The sequence below is a fragment of the Dermacentor albipictus genome, chromosome 9 (assembly GCF_038994185.2).
Source record: "Dermacentor albipictus isolate Rhodes 1998 colony chromosome 9, USDA_Dalb.pri_finalv2, whole genome shotgun sequence".
Classification (NCBI taxonomy): domain Eukaryota; kingdom Metazoa; phylum Arthropoda; class Arachnida; order Ixodida; family Ixodidae; genus Dermacentor; species Dermacentor albipictus.
In genome coordinates, this window is record NC_091829.1 from 114473288 (window position 1) to 114490501 (window position 17214).

The 17214-nt window shown below is 47.7% G+C and overlaps 1 protein-coding gene across 10 annotated transcripts in view; it reads right to left on the reverse strand.

Moving 5' to 3' along the window:
• The window catches only part of LOC135914605 (uncharacterized), a 257330-nt gene that overhangs the window by 211997 nt on the left and 28119 nt on the right, over positions 1 to 17214 (reverse strand). For all 10 annotated transcript variants that reach the window (XM_065447520.2, XM_065447523.2, XM_065447528.2 and 7 more), the window contains exon 3: positions 13045 to 13145. In XM_065447520.2, coding sequence (XP_065303592.2) covers positions 13045 to 13145 — 101 coding nt within the window. The remainder of the gene's footprint in view (positions 1 to 13044; positions 13146 to 17214) is intronic.

The window sequence follows — 17214 nt, forward strand, 5'->3', positions numbered from 1 at the left end:
ATGTGCGGTATCGGCTTCTCCGGGTGAAACAGTCCTGTCAGTGGTTTGCGATCCGTCACCAGAGTAAAATGCTTCGCCAACAAGTAATCTCTAAACATAGTAACACCGAACACCAAGGCCAATGCTTTTTTCTCCAATTGCGAGTAATTCCGCTCAGTAGGTGTCAGTGCCCTCGAACGGAACGATATGGGATAGTCTGTGTTCCCGATTCGGTGTGACAGCACCGCGCCAACTCCAACTGGCGAGGCATCGCATTCAACCCGCAACGGCTTTTCGGGGTCGTAGTGCACGAGTAGTTCTGCTGCCACCATAGCGCGCTTGGCTGCCTGGAAGGCTTTCTCGTGTTCGGCTTTCCATTGCCATCGAACTCCGTTAGCCTGCAGCCTATAGAGTGGGACTAAGGTGGTTGCAAGGTTAGGCAAAAACTTGGCGTAATAAGTGAGCAATCCCAAAAAGGATTTTAGCTGGCTCACCGACTCCGGTCTTGGTACGTCGGTGATGGCTTCCATATTCTCAGGAGAGTGCAGGCCATTTGCGTCGATCTTGTGGCCCCAAAACGAAACTTGCTTCTCGCGGAACCTGCATTTGTCACGGTTCAACTTGAGTCCATTGTCGCACAGCCGCTCGAGGACTTGCCGGAGAGTTGAGTTTCATTCTGCTTTCCGGCTATAATGATGTCATCCAAGTACACCTTGACGCGTGGGAGGCCTTGCAGAACGGACTTGAGGCGGCGCTGGAACAAAGCCGGAGCCGATGCAATTCCGAACGCGAGGCGGTTGTATGCAAACAACCCTTTGTGTGTGTTCAACACGGCCATTTCTCGTGCCTCGTCATCCAGTGGAAGTTGGTTTTAGGCATGCCGCAAATCCAAAGGGGTGAACAACTCCCCCTGTACAAAGATGCGAAGATGTCCTCAATTTTCCGTAACGGGTACTGTTCCAGATGTGTCGCCTGATTAACGGTTAGCTTGAAGTCGCCGCACAGTCTAATATCACCATTTCACTTCACTACGGGCACGACGGGCGTAGCCCACTCGGAACCTCTCACTGGTGAAAGCACTCCCTCCTGTACTTGGCGGGCAATTTCCACAGACACCTTTTCCCGAAGCGCGTACGGCACCGGTCGAGCCTTGAGAAAGCGTGGTACAGCGGTCTCCTTTTTGTGTAGTTTCACGGGCGGCCCCTTGCAACACCCCAACCTCTCCTCGAAAATTTCTGGAAATTTAGCCAAACGTTTCGCTGTCGCTGCGTCGCAGTGAAGCGCATTTACGCTCTGCGGCGCGCATTCTTCCAGTAGCGCTACGCCAGCACTCCGAAAGGCTTGGATGGTCTTCCGGCTGCACAACAGAGGCCTGTCGCAATACGCTACCACCAGCGAGCTGTCTACTTGCGTATTATCGCATTCGACTTTGATGGCCTCTCGGCCAAGGACCGGTAGAGGCCCCAGGAAGCATGTCAGCCGCAGTGAAGTTTTCTCCAGTGTAGGCCACTATTCGCGATGCTTTTCGAACACCGTCCTTGGAATTACGCTGATAGTGGATCCTGTATCCACCAACATGCGCAGTTTTCGGCCTTCCCAGATGAAATCCCTTTCGAATGGCCGTGCGGACCCGTTACTACTGTAGCTGTGAGCCACCAAAGCGTAGAGCATTTCTTCTCCGCTTTCGTCACTGCCATCTAGCTCTTTCACAGCGTACATTCCTGAGGGGTTTCCGCGACCACTAGAGCACATCCTTGCCAGGTGCCCCTTCCTGCTGCACTTGTAGCACGTCGCTTTCTTGTGTCTGCACACTTCCAAAACATAATTCCAGCCATATCTTGGGCATTGCGTAGCCTCGGTCATGGATCCATGCCCACGTCCGGACTTCTGCGGATTTACCCTGTGCTTCTGTATGAAGTTCACAGCACCGCTGTCGTTGAACCTCCACTCTTGCATAGCCCAGGCATTTGTTTCTGCGGTTTCCGCTGCTAGAGCGAAAGCTTCGGCCTCCGCCAAGGGCAACTTCTTCTGAGACAACATGTGTCGTCGAGCTTGTTCATCACGGATTCCGCAGACAATCCGATCCCTCAACATGCGATCAAAAACTTATCGAAACTGCAATCTTTTGCAAGACGTCTGAGGTAGGTTATGTAGTCCCGTACGTTTTCGCCTTCCGCTTGGTTCCGCATGAAAAAGCATAGCTCGCTGCTATCTCGTTGACTTAGGGATCGAAGTGGTTGTCCAGGTGCTGTACGACGGCCTCATAGCTAAGGCGGTTCACCTATTCTGACTGGCACTGGCCTTGAAGTACGCTAACCACGTTGTCACTTAGTGCTGACACAGGAAGCGCACGCTGTTTCCATGGATCTGTGACGCTGTGGCCCTCAAAAAAGGCTTCCAAACGGACCCGGTAAGTGTTCCAGCTACTGGTAGTATCGTCGAACTCAGGTGGCCTGGCTGTCATCGAGCCGCCGGTCCTATCCCATCTTCGTCGCCACTGAAGTAACTGAACGTAGCCGGTGGGTAGTGGCAGATCAAAGAAAGCTTTATTGCTTGGTGTTGCTAGTTTTATTACGAAACAGAAAAAGGTCACATGACTGGACATGATAGGAAGAGTGCGACACGTGTAATCTATCTTGCTCATGCTATACATCAGCACGCGGGCTTGATAACGTTGCATAACGTGTGCTTGATAACACTACAATATCTATAGCGGCTCCACAGCCACAATAGTCCTCAATTAAGAAAGCAACAAAATCCCAATAAAGAAAGGCGTCAGGCAGGGAGATACGATTTCTCCAATGCTATTCACAGCGTGTTTACAGTAGGTATTCAGAGACCTGGACTGGGAAGAATTGGGGATAAGAGTTAATGGAGGATAACTTCGTAACTTGCGATCCTCTGTTAATATTGCCTTGCTGAGTAAGTCAGGGGACCAACTGCAATGGATGCTCGCTGACCTGGAGGGGCAAAGCAGAAGGGTTGGTCTTCTAATTAATATGCAGAAAACTAATGTTTAACGCTCTCGGAAGAGAACAGCAGTTTGCGATAGGTAGCGAGACACTGGAAGTGGTAAGGGAATACATCTACTTAGGAGAGGTAGTGACTGCGGATCCGGATCATGAGACTGAAATAATCAGAATAAGAATGGGCTAGGGTGCGTATGGCCGGCATTCTCAGGTCATGAACAGCAGGTTGCCATTATCCCTCAAGAAAAAAGTGTATAACAGCTGTGTCTTACCAGTACTCGTGTGCGGGGCAGAAACCTGAGGGCTTAACAAAAACGTTTTACTTAAATTGAGGACGGCACAACGAGCTATGGTAAGAAGAATAATCGTTGTAACGTTAAGAGATAAGAAAAGAGCAGATTGGGTTAGGGAACAAAGGTGAGTTAATGACATCTTAGTAGAAATCAAGAAAAAGAAATGGGCATGGGCAGCACATGTAATGAGGAAGGAAGATAACCGATGGTCATAAAAGGTGACGGACTGGATTCCAAGCGTAGGGTAGCGTAGCAAGGGGCGGCAGAAAGTTAGGTGGGCTGATGAGATTAAGAAGTTTTTAGGGACAACACGGCCACAATTAGTGCATGACCGTGGTAGTTGGAGAAGTATGGGAGAGGCCTTTGCCCTGCAGCGGGCGTAACCAGGCTGCTGCTGCAGCTGCTGCTGCTGATGATGATGATGATGACCCAACGTAATAATGATATCTGTGCTTAGTGCAGTCCCTTTATGGGACTTTTGCAGGAGTGGGCTAGACAAAAGAAGTCATACAAAAACAAGTAAACAATAACATATTAAAAATTCACAAGAAGTAAGGCAGATGGCGCAAATTAAACTCAACATAAATACAACACTGACACCCAGTACAATAAGAGGATAAGTCAGTACATTGTAACAACCAGAAAATACATAAAATCAGATGTAGTTAATTTTTAACAGGAAATCGTTTAATGGCAGTCACCTAATTGTTCCTGGAATTAAGTTCCATAATTCAATAGTACGTAGGAAAAAGCTGTGTTTAAATTTGTTGATTCGAGCATAGTAAGCCCTAATATTGACGCGAAATAAGTTTGCACGTGTTGACACGGGACCCTAAAGACGAGAACGATGAAGTTCATGGCTGCGCGCGGGCTCTCCGAGGACCAGCCATCGCTAAAGGCAGACGCTTTTTGCCAATCTGTATTTTGCGAAACTGTTTTAGTTGTAATAGCTGGGTGACATTTCTGGTGGAGGTGCGGGGTACCGTCAATATTAAGATCTCCGGAGCTTACTCCAGACCTAAGCCCGGCGAGTAGTACCGCCCAGCTTACCACTGTGCACGTACGTACCAACCGCCGTCTCCAGGAACTCCAGCCACAGCACGGTCTGCTACCCAAACGAACTAGAATGACGAACCAACCACCTCCTGCCACACCTGCAGCATCGCACGTTGTCGTCAATCACATCCGGACGCCTAATCTGTTCCACGGAAGTGCTCCAGAGAACGCCGACGACTGGCTTGACCATTTTGACCGGGTTGCCAACCTCAACGACTGGAACCACGAGCGTAAGCTACGCTACGTGTACTTCGCTCTTGAGGATTCCACGAAAATATGGTTTGAGAACTACGAGGCGACACCGACGTCATGGGAAGAATTTCGTAGGCAGTTCCTCATTGCCTCCGCCAGGAAGGACAGGAAGGAGAGGGCGGAGTTAGCGTTGGAGGCAAGAATTCAAGGCTCGAATGAGCGAGTGATGGCGTACGTAGAAGACATGAATCGGCTTTTCAGACGTGCGGACACTTCTATGACTGAAACAAAGAAGGTGCGCCATCTCATGCGCGGCGTCAAAGAGGAAATCTTTGCTGGCCTCATTCGAAATCCACCAACGACACTTGCAGCGTTCCATGACGAAGCCACTACTATGGAAAAGGCCCTTCAACAGCGGGCCAGGCAAAACCACCGCGACGCCGTGATTTCAAGGGAGCTCTCTGCCTTTACCCTCGGTAATGACGTTGGCGCCTTGCGAGAACTCATCAGGGCTGTCGTCAAGGAGGAACTGCATAAGATGCACACGACCACTGCCCCTGTGGGACAACGTTCCATTGCGGAAATGGTGCGCGCCGAGGTCCGACAGGCCGTCCATGTTCCTGGACAATACGAGGCACCACAGCAGGGAGCGCACGCCGAAATGAGTTACGCTGAAGCAGTACGCCGTCCGCCACCCTCAAGTGCATGCAGCATGGTACACCCCACTCAACAAATGGACGTAAGCTTCAGGCCGCCTCGCAGCCCACCGCACATCGCCAAAGCAAGGACTAGGAAGAGCTGCGTCTGGTGTACCACATACTACAAGCCCCTTTGTTTTCATTGTGGCGAAGCCGGACACCTCTACAGAATGTGTCCTTATCGTCATGTGGGGCTCCGTGGATTCTCGCCGAATGCACCTGGTCCACGACCTGGTGAGCGGTCGCCGGAAATAGAGAGTTTCGTCGGAAATCGTCGCAATGTTGATCAGCGATGGCCGGAGCCCGTTCATCGTCTCCTGCTCGTTACATGTCATAATCACCAAGCCAAGGTTTTACTCGCGGTGCTCTGAGACGCCGCTCGCCTAGCCCGGCGGGTCGGGAAAAGTGAGTTCAGCGACCTCCAGCGATGAGGCCGCTGACGACGACCGTACGAAATATCCTCCACTACGACGACAACGACGAAAACAGAACGACGCAGACGTCCACACGGAGTCGAACACCTTAAGAGAGGAAGTAACGTCGAACATTCCTGTCACCATAGACGGCGTTAGAAATAACGGCGTTAATCGACACTGGAGCGGACACCTCAGTTATGAGCATGGACCTTGCCTGCAAGCTGAAGAAAGTTTCTACCGAGTGGACTGGGTCGCAGATTCGAACTGCAGGAGGCCATCTGCTAACCCCGGTAGGAAGATGCACCGCGCGAGTGAGCATTCGTAGGTTTACGTACCTCGGGCATTTCGTTATCCTCCCCAGCTGTTCGAGGGACCTAATTCTGGGAATGGACTTTCTGCAGGCTAATGAAGCTGTGATTAACTTACAAAAGTCGCGGGTAACGTTTTCGACGGCGCAGGCCTTAGCATGGAGCAGCATTGACGATACGTATGTCAACGCCTTGAGGATTGTTGACGAGAACATCAGGGTGCCGCCAAGGAGCAGCGTATTGACCCCCGTCACCTGCGACGCATTCGACGGCTATGAGGGTATTGCCGAGGCAAATATCCCACTGCTGCTCGAAAGACACATCTGCATCACCCGGGGCCTTGTTCGAATACAGCATAAGTGCTCGCAAGGTTTTTTGACAAACTTCAGTCATGAGTATCATCACGTCCCTCAAGGCACAGCTGTGGCATTCCTGAACGACATTGCTGACTTCTCCGTTATCGGCACGTTACAAGTGACTTCGCCGGATGGAACAACTCACGCCAGCCTGAATACCCGCGTCCACATTAATGCTGACTTAGCAGAAGTACAAAAGGATCAGCTGCTGGGCCTACTGACAGAATTCTCCGGCTTTTCTTCCACGGAATCCTAAGTCCAGCGCACTTCCGTTACGCAGCACCGGATCGTTACAGAGGAGTCGGCGCGGCCTGTTCTCCAGCATCCGTATCGCGTGTCACCTATGGAGCGGGAGGATATAAAGCATCAAGTTCAAGAAATGCGAAATGATGACGTCATCCAGCCGTTGACAAGTCCGTGGGCATAGCCTGTCGTACTTGTAAAAAAGAAATACAACACACTCCGCTTCTGCGTTGACTACAGACGGCCTAACCGAGTCACCAAACGCGACGTTTATCCCCTGCCACGGATCGATGACGTTTTGGACCATCTTCGTCATGCTCAGTTCTTCACTTCGTTAAACCTAAAGTCAGGCTACTGGCAAATCGAAGTGGACGAGCGTGATCATGAAAAAACCGCCTTCGTGACTCCCGATGGGCTGTACGAATTTAAAGTGCTTCCTTTCGGTCTCTGTTCCGCTCCTGCTACGTGCAGCGAATGATGGACACTGTACTCGTTGGACTAAAGTGGCAGACATATCTAGTGTACCTAGACGACGTTGTTGTGTTTTCCAGCACGTTCGATGAGCGAGAGGGTGGCGAGGCCAAGTCAGGCACGTTCAGTGCCTTTTGTCGCGTCCCCCAAGGCATTTCTGTAAGGAATGTCTTGAATAAATTAATAAAGAAAGAAAGAAAGAACATCTCGCCCGGCTACGAAGTGTCCTTACCGCAATACCCAAGGCCTGCCTCGCCATCAAGCCTGAAAAATGGTACTTTAGCTTCCAGGAACTCAAGTTTCTAGGCCACGTGGTCAGCTCCCAAGGAGTGCCACCAGACCTGGAAAAACTCACTGCTGTTGCCGAGTTTCCTCATCCTAAAGACAAAAATGCTGTTCAGCGGTTCCTGGGCCTCTGCGCTTACTACCGTCGTTTCATTGAACGCTTCTCAAGGATTGCTGAACCGCTCACGAGACTGACGCGACAAGATGTGCCCTTTGCGTGGACGGAAGACCAAGAGCAGGCCTTCACCGACTTGCATAAACGCCTTCAATCCGCTCCAGTGCTGGTGCATTTTGATGACACCGCGGCAACTGAAATACACACCGACGCCAGCAACGTAGGAATTGGGGCCATTCTGGTTCAATGGCAAGATGGCGCAGAAGGTGTAATTGCGTATGCGAGTCATAGTCTGACAAAAGCAGAAGCTAATTATTCAACCACCAAAAAAGAATGCTTAGCAGTCGTGTGGGCCATCAGCAAGTTCCGACCCTACTTATGCGGCCGGCCATTTCGAGCGATCAGTGATCACCACTCGCTCTGCTGGCTTGCCAATCTATGAGACCCGTCAGGTCGTCTTCGTCTCACTCTTTGGAGCCTCCGCCTCCAGGAATACGACATAACTGTTGTCTACAGATCCGGCCATAAGCATAGCCACGCTGACTGCTTGCCACGTTCTCCTATTCTCTTGACATCCTCCGACTTGCAGCTAGATTTGCCGTTTCTTGGTGTCGTCGACGTGGTGCGCATGACTGATTATCAACGTGCAGACTCTGAGCTGCTTCCAGTCATCTGATATATCGAGGGAGCTGACGTTGTTGTCCCACGCCCACTTTCACGAGGATTGACGTCGTACTGCCTGCGAAACGATGTCCTGTACAAGAAAAAATGTGAGAACAGCCAAGAAAAGTTCCTTCTCGTCGTTCCGACGGCACTGCGCGAGGAAGTTTTACAGGCGTGTCACGACGATCCCTGTGCCGGCCACTTAGGCTTCGCGAAGACATTAGCGCGCATACGGCAAAAATACTATTGGTCACACCTATTTTCGTCGGTTCAGCGCTATGTGCGAACCTGCCTTGACTGTCAGAGGCATAAATTTCCACCCGTCAAGCCTGCCAGGCTCCTTCAGCCTTTGGATCCGCCTCTGGCGCCGTTCCACCAAGTCGGAATGGACCTTCTCGGGCCGTTCCCCACGTCCTCCTTGCAAAATGAGTGGACAATCGTGGCAACTGACTATTTACCTCGCTATGCGGAGACGAAAGCTGTGCCGCGGGGAACCACTGCTGAAGTCGCCAGCTTCTTCGTCCACAACATCGTGATTCGCCACGGTGCACGCGCTGTACTCATTACTGACCGCGGTGCAGCATTTACAGTGGGGTTATTGCAACAAGTCGTCACACTGACGCACACCGACCACCGAAAGACCACAGCCTATCATCCCCAAACTAACGGCTTAACAGAGTGCCTAAACAGAACATTAGCCGACATGCTCTACATGTACATTAATGTGGAACACAAAACATGGGATGAAATTTTGCCATACGTCACGTTTGCTTACAATACCGCTGTGCAGGAGACCACCGAGCTTACACCATTCGAGCTTGTTTACGGACGTCGCGTTACAACCCCCTTAGACGCCATGCTGCCGGTAGACCAAGAAACCACAAGGAATGACAACACTGAAGATTTCGTCGAGAAAGCCGAGGAAGCTCGCCAGCTTGCTCGGAATCGCCTCCGCACCCAGCAGAATACCGACGCCTACTGTTACAACCGGACCCGACGGAATGTCCAGTACTTACCAGGCGACCGCGTGTGGGTGTGGACACCTATCCGACACTGTGAGCTCTCAGAGAAATTGTTGTGCCGCTACTTCGGCCCCTACGAAGTTGTACGCCGCCTCAGTGATGTGAACTACGAGGTGGTGCCTCAAAGCTCTGATCCTGGTTCGAACCGACGACGTCCCCGTGCTGAAGTCGTCCACGTAGTACGGATGAAGCCGTACTACGCACGCCAGGGCTAAGCAACCCTCACAAACCGCTTCAGCATTGTGTACATTGCTGTATGTTTTTTTTTGTCTTTTCATGTTGGCACTCTTGCCCATAGTGCTCGCCCGCTGCCCTTGAAGCGACCGGGCCGGTCGCTTTTGAGAGCGTAGCAATGACGCGAAATAAGTTTGCACGTGTTGACATGGGGCCCTTAAGGCGAGAACGACGAAGTTCGTGGCTGCGCGCGGGCTCCCGGAGGACCAGCCATCGCTAAAGGCAGACGTTTTTTGCCAATCTGTATTTTGCCAAACTGTCTTAGTTGTAATAGCTGGGTGACAATATTAAGGCTATGGTGACTCCTACTTGACTGAGGAATGTCTGAAGGAATATATCTGGGATGCGAGACACGATAAGAAAAATTGACGATGCCATGCATAAACTTCAATGACTCACTGTGACGGCGTATGGATAAAGGGGTTAGGTTCAAAGAAGATAAGGCACTAGAGGGTGAAAAATAGCGATCACAGCGACGATATATGAACTTAATAGATTTTGGTTGTATGCTCTCAATGGAGTTAATATCGCACTGCTTATGAGGGTTCCAGACAGGAGATGCATAATCTAAGATTGGGCGAATTAAAGTTTTATACATTAGTAACTTAGTTTCCTTTGGAGAATTGTTGAAATTGCGCCTCAGATACCCGAGCTTCCGGATTGCTTTAGTGCACATGAAATTAATGTGTTTTGACCAGGACATGTTACTGGTAAATATGACGCCAAGATATTCGTATTCCGAGACCCTGTGCAAGGATAAGTCGTTGAAAGTGTGATTGATCAATGTAGGAGAGGCACAATTAAAAATGACATTATCACAGTTTAGTAAAATTAATTTTCATTTTCCAGGTGTTGCTCCAGGTGCAGAAGCTGACAAATGAGGAATTTAGTTCAGGTGATCTTCTGGTGTTTTAATTATGCGATACAAAACACTGTCTTCCGCATAAAGGCGTATGTGTGAAGTGATGTTTCGAGGTAAGTCGTTAATGTATGGTAGGTAAAGGACCAAGGACCGACCCTTGGGGTACACCAGATGACACGCCAACAGAATTAGTTGAGCTGTGCCATACGAATTGTGACCGATGAGAAAGGAAACTGACAATCCAGCAAACCAAGTGAGAATTTTTCAATATCATGTTAAGCCTAACTAAGAGATTAGAATGCACTACAGTATCGAAAGCCTTGGAAAAATCAATAAATATAGCATCGACCTGTGGTGCCGATATCAAGAGCGCAGAGAATGTCGTGTGAGAATTCAACTAGTTGTGTTAAGGTGCTGAAACCTTTCCTAACACCATGCTGAAAGTTAGAAAGCATGTTATTACATTCCAGAAATTCGATTATATGTTTGTGAATTATGTGCTCCAGCATCTTACATGAATATGATGGCAATGAAATTTGTCTATAATTACATAAGAGCTGTTTATTACCAGATTTGAATGGATCTACATTGGCCAGCTTCCATGAGGATGGAACAATGCCGGTATTGAGAGACCTTTGAAAGATGATGGTTAGGTAGCGAGCAGACCATAATGAATAACGAACGAGAAAGGAATTGGGTATACCATCAGGACCGGTGGATATTTTAGTTTCTAATTGTAGTGTTAGGTTCAGTACACCATGCTCAATCATCATGATATTAGTAATCCGGGATGCCACCTTAGGCGGGTCAAAGGATGGAAGTTCGTGGGTATCTGATGAAAACACAGATTTAAAGCAGGCATTAAAAGCATCAGCTATTATTAACGGATCATTAGTTGTTTCATCATTGACGATAATAGATGCCCATGTAGACTATGTTGGCAAGACAGAGCGCCAAAATTTGCGAGGATTAGATTTTAGAAGATTTCCTGACTGGATATTAAAAAAATGATCTTTTGCCAATTTCGTAATTACTCGCAGTTCTTCCTTCGCCCTAAGAAATATTATAGCACTATCGGGGTCTGATAAACGCTTCACGCGCCTGAGGCATCCGACGCAGCGTCATACGTGAAGGATATCATGAGTCATCCAGGGTACTCTGAGGTTCTTTTTCTTCGTTTTTAGCAGAACAAAACGTTGCATGCAGACACTGACAACAGTTTCAAAGTTCCTGACTAGTTCGTTGATGTCACCCATGTGACTAATCGTGTGAAATGCATCAAAAGAAGCAAGAAAATTGGTGATAGCAATATTGTCAGCGCTAGCTAAATCAGGAAACGTGGTGAAAGTCGACAGCGGCGCGAACACAGGACATTTATTAGTAACTGCCACACCCTTGTGGTCCGAAATTCCATCAACGATATCACATTCAAAACCACACTAATAAATATTTGAACCGAGAAAGATCAAGTCAAGCAGCGAGTCACCTCTTGCTGCTTCCTTAACAATTTGCTTTAGATCGAAGAACAAGGAAATGTTCAACAATTCTTGAGATGGATGTATCCCGACCAGAAAACATAAATGATGACGAATGGTTACTTGGAGCGCTGAAATCATCCATCAAAATAAGATTAGGCAGTTTGAATGTTTTTATGTTCACATAATCTTTAAAGATGCGCAATACATCGACAGATGAACCTGGCGGCCGATAAAGAATGGCGGTCACAATGGACTGTTCATTAAGTTAAATTTTACACCAGACAGATTCAATTTCTACTGGCGCCTTCATAACGGAGAACTTAATGTCAGATCGAACGATAAGAGCGACCCCTCCGCCTTTGCTATCCTGTCGATCCGCTCGTATCGCCACATAGCCTGGGGGAGTGAATTCTGAATCATGGACGCCATTGTGAAGCCACGTTTCCGTAATGCCCACAATATGTGGGAAGTGCGAACACAAAAGAAAAAAGAAGTCAGGAAATTTGTTTATAACGCTCCTAGCTTTAATATTCATAATCGAAAGCTTTTCATGCTTGTGCTTAGGACGTTTAACAGAATACGTAGTAGAATGTCGGGCTCTGCGTTTGGGGGACTGCCTGTGGTCTTTCTGGAGGGCATCCTTATCAGCGTTCCAGACGTACCGAGATTTATCCCTGAGAATGTATATGAAGCGAAGCTTCACTTCAGATCCATTGTTGCGATATACCCGGGACATGCCCAAAAATTGGCATGCCGAAAAAGGCGTACGTGTTAATAATATACGGGTCTTTAATGTTCTTCACACATTTTCCCTCTCCACCTGTCTTCGTACATTCCTTCAGTAAAAACAAATTTTTCGTCATCGTAAACCTGCACGGACCCACTGAAACTTGTTTCCCACGACTATGTGGCTGGTATAGTCGACCAATTAACACGTTACACGTATTCGCCAACAGAAAGCATGCACGCTCGGGAGCGAGAGCTGAAACAAAAATGGTTCTGTAATAAAAATAATTTCTCCACATCAAGGGCATGCCGGCATGATTGGATAAGTCCAGCATGTGGGCACTTGTTTTATTGAAACAATGATGTTGAATCAACGCGGCATTTTGAAGGTGTGCTACCAAAAACTTTATTTTTTTACGATGCTGCGATCTTGCACCGCACATTTAAATATTAAGAGAACTTAGCTCACCGACAATGGGAACCACCTCTACTCAAATCGATTAACGGATCACTGAAAACCACGGAAATGAACACTACGCGTTCATTTCAACACTACGTGTTCAGGAAATGAATACTACGCATTCATTTCCTGCCATCCACTTTCCTAAACCTTCACGCCTCAAGATCTTAAGGTTCGCTGATTTACGGGTATTAGGAGGGCGATATCACGGTACTCACGGTAGCTCCTTTGACCTGCGCATGAAAACACGAGCTGTCCAGCCATTGTAATAATATTTTGGAAGCTCAATTTCGTAGTCAGAAGTTCTTATGAACCCGTTCTGTTGGAGAAAACAAGAATCAGAGTGAGAAAACAGCACGTGATGAATGCTAAACTTCTCTCCTTCTGTAGGCAGAAGCTCAAAGGGAGACGGAAATATAAGATGATGAGAGCATTCGAACAGGCGATCTCGGCATACACCAAAGGAATCTGTGTTCATCAGGGCAGCAATCGAATACAAGTTTCTTTGCCGAAATATTCACTTAAGGTCACATTCCTTCTTCGACTACTCCTCAACATTTTTCGTTTTGTAGGAAATAACGTGCCTTCAAAGTCAAGCATTTTTCTAATTTTCGTATTACGCTATGCATGTTTTCAAGTTTCAGCTAAAATTACACATTAAGCTCTTTGCCTGCGACATATCTGAAGGAAAATTACCGTGATGAAAGGCATAAATGCCGGAGATGGTTATTGCCATTTCAGTTTTTCGTTTCCGATGCGCAATGAATTTCGAAATTTGCATTGAAATATGTGCGAAGTGTATCCGCAAGGCTGGGGTCCTTAGCTTTTGATAAAGAAATAAATAGCTCAACCTACGCAAATAAAAACACTAGTCGAAGATTTCAGCGCAGTGACGGAACCCTGAGTGACGCCACTCGTCGTGTATTCATTATTGTGATCAGGGTCACTTAACTTTGAGATTCCAGATAATTACAACATCTCGAAAGTGCGCAGTCTATAGCGAGGAACGTTGTAGTGAAGGGCTATGAAATTATTTTGATCACGAGGAGTTCTTTAATGTGCATCCGATATATGGCGCACGAGTATTTTTCATTCTGCTTTCGTTGGAAGGCTGCCACTCCGACCAAAAAATTCAACCCCTTGCTTGGCTGCACAAGGCCCGAATAACTAGCGCACCATGACTGATGTGCTTTAAGATTGCTGCGACGCAGGGCTAGACAAATTGCATGGAAGTCGCGATTTTGGCATGTGGATTACTTATGGTGGAGTTTCTTTAGCGCTCAAAGGCATGGACACACAGACAATGGCACTGGATGCACCACTACATCAGGTAAGAGGTATGCCGGCCTTGATATGTAATTATCTTGATATGGATTATAAGGACCTTGCCTTTCCCCAGTGCGTTAGCTCAGGTTACAAAAAAGTAACTGAGTGTACATATTATTGCAAGATCACTTAAAAAAAAAGATGCTGTCGGAATTTTTCTGAAACAATTGCAGTTAACTTTTATCGCTATCGTGTTGACGGAAACTTCGGCAAGAAATGATGATAAGGCTTTCAATTTGGACGGTTACAATTTATTTTGCCTAAATCATCCAAACGAACGAGGCGGGGGTCTGGCCCTGCTGAATTGAACAAAACTTTATTTTCCATATTGTCCGTAAATATACTGTAGTAACTGACTGACGAATATGAAATACTAACAATTCAATGTAAGCCTGAGTTGTTTTCTGTACTGTATCAACTCCCAGGGGGAAGTATTGCCAGTTTCTTGTGGTTCTTTGAAACTTCTGTGGAATATGTTTCCAATAACAGCTCACATCTGGTTTCTGCAGAATATTTCACTATTATTATGGTGAAAGAAAGCAATGTCACCCACGAACTGAACACCCTGCTAAATTCCACTGGATTTACTAACTTAATTACGACGCCCACTCGTATTACATGCTCCACAGCATCGGCTTTAAATCTTATCGTGACAAATATTGACGTTATTGTTTACAGCGCAGGTACTATCATATCTGATATTACTGACCACTGTCCTGTCTTTCTTATTTGCCATAATGAACCACTAGATAGAAATTTACGACAGGAGCAGCTGAATATTCAACAAATAACAGCTCAGAGTATTGAATTATTCCAGAACGGCATAACGAATCGAAGCTGGGCCTCTGTGAAGGAGAAGAAAACTGCAAATGACGCTTACGGTGACTCCATTGAAATTTTTATTCGTATCTACGCGAAATATATTCCTTTCAAAACTTTCAAACCTGTAAAAAAGTCTAAAATACCTTGGGTCCCCCGTGAGCACCTGAACATGATAAAAAGTAAAAATATCTGTTATCATTCATTCTTGCGCACACACTCTATGGGAGTGTTGAAAGAATTTAGGAAACTTCGAAATGTACTAAACGCAAAACTTAGACGTGCTAAAAGCCTATTATCGTCGTATTTTTGAAAATGTTAGTCGACACCACTGTAACGCGGGAGCGGAGGTGCGGACGTCCCTCACATCGGCTCCGTCGTTTTTGAATGTGTGTGCAGCCTTCTTTGCCACCATCACGGATTCAAGCACATCACTGGATTTGTGAAGTCACCGGGAATTTGCGGACACCTTTCTTTAAGGTGGGACTTTCATTTTTGAACTTTTACTGGCCTTTCTTGGTGCAAGACCCAAGTAGGCCTTCTCTCCCCGCCAGGCCGCAATGACGGAAACGCGCATGGAAGATGAAGACGCTACCGGATTAGAAAAGAATGACGAAGATCTCGGTTGGCAAATTGTGACAAGCCGAAAATTTCGCTCCACCACAAGGATTGCTGGTGATGGGAAAACATCGCCGCAGAGCCAGCAAGAGCAAGGGAACAGCAGCAAGATCAAGGTACCTACAATCACTATGTTGCAAAACCGGATTGTCAAGGCATCAAGGATGCCCCAATCGCCCAAGGAGCACAGCGAAGTCATCATCCGCCCACGTGGAGGTCTCAACTTGAGCAAAGTGAGCACCGCAGCGATAGGCGTGGTGATTATTGAAGCATTGGGCCTGACTCTGCAACAAGCTCGAGAGGGTGTCGCTTGCCCTAACTTCACGCAAAACATCATGGTGGTTAGTACACGAGATCCCAGTCATGCTGCCAGGTACGTGCGAATCAGGTCAATGATTATAGTGGAAAGGGAAGATGAAGTGAACGCCTACGAGACAGCTCCGCATACCACGTGTAAAGGGGTGATTCGGAGAGTTGACCTCAGAGACAATCATGCCACGATAAAGAAGAACATTTTACATGACTTTAACGCACTGGCATTGACAGCCAAACGTATTAAATCCACGGGCTCGGTCATTGTTCTGTTTGATGGGCTGAAGGTGCCCAATTATGTCAGATATGGGTCGACCGTTGTAAGGCGCTAACTGTATAGGAAGCAGTTTGATGTCTGCTATGCATGCGGAAAGATTGAATATCGAACACATATATGTCCAACACCGGACGTGGTACAGTCCAGAGGATGTGGAACTCAAAACCCGCAGGACAATCACATGTGTGTGCCTAACTGCAAAGTCTGTGGAGGGGACCACACAACTGGGGACAAGAATCGCCGACAGCGGTACCAAATTCCATACGTGGTGCGAATTCGACGACGAGAACGCAACAGATCTGCATCGGGGACGACATCAGCTCAGCTGCCACGGGATGCCCAAACGGGCACCAGGGGGCGCACGTGCTCAAGGAACCCCACACGGTCAAGACGCCGCTCACCATCGAAGGGCAGAAGCCGCTCCAGATCACGTGAAGTGCAGGTGCGCTTCGAAGGAGTAGGGCATACGCCTGGCGACAAGACGACATCTGGAACAACCTGGGCCGACAAAGCAAAAGGTACTGTGAGGGCTGCGGAGAACGGTGCGGTACGGCCGGTCGGAGATAATGATGCCAGGGGAGAACAGCTAATTAAAGAAGTAACGTATCTGTGAAAGGCAAATGAAGAACTTACTAAGCAGGTTGTAGAACTTCGCAAGAACTCGCATACTGGCTCCACAAAAGTAGCAATAGCCAAACCGGTAAATAATGACAACAGCCAGGATGAAGAAAACGCACCAGCTGCAAAGAAGCGGACAATAAGCCCAATAGCAACGACAGTGTGCTCTGCTTTGGAAGAGATAAAGGAGGCGATTAAACAACTTAGAGATGCCATAGATAAAACTACCTTCAAAGTTGATAAGTTATGGAAATGGAGACTGACGGCTGAAGAAAGGCTTACCAAAGTAGAAGCGCAAGGTGAGGACGACGAATACCTACCCTCAGAAGCAGAGAGCGTCAGATCGCTCCACGGCGCGTCGAGGGGTTGTACGAAGCGTACTATAGCAGGTAGCAGTAAGGCGGGCTAGCAGGGGGAG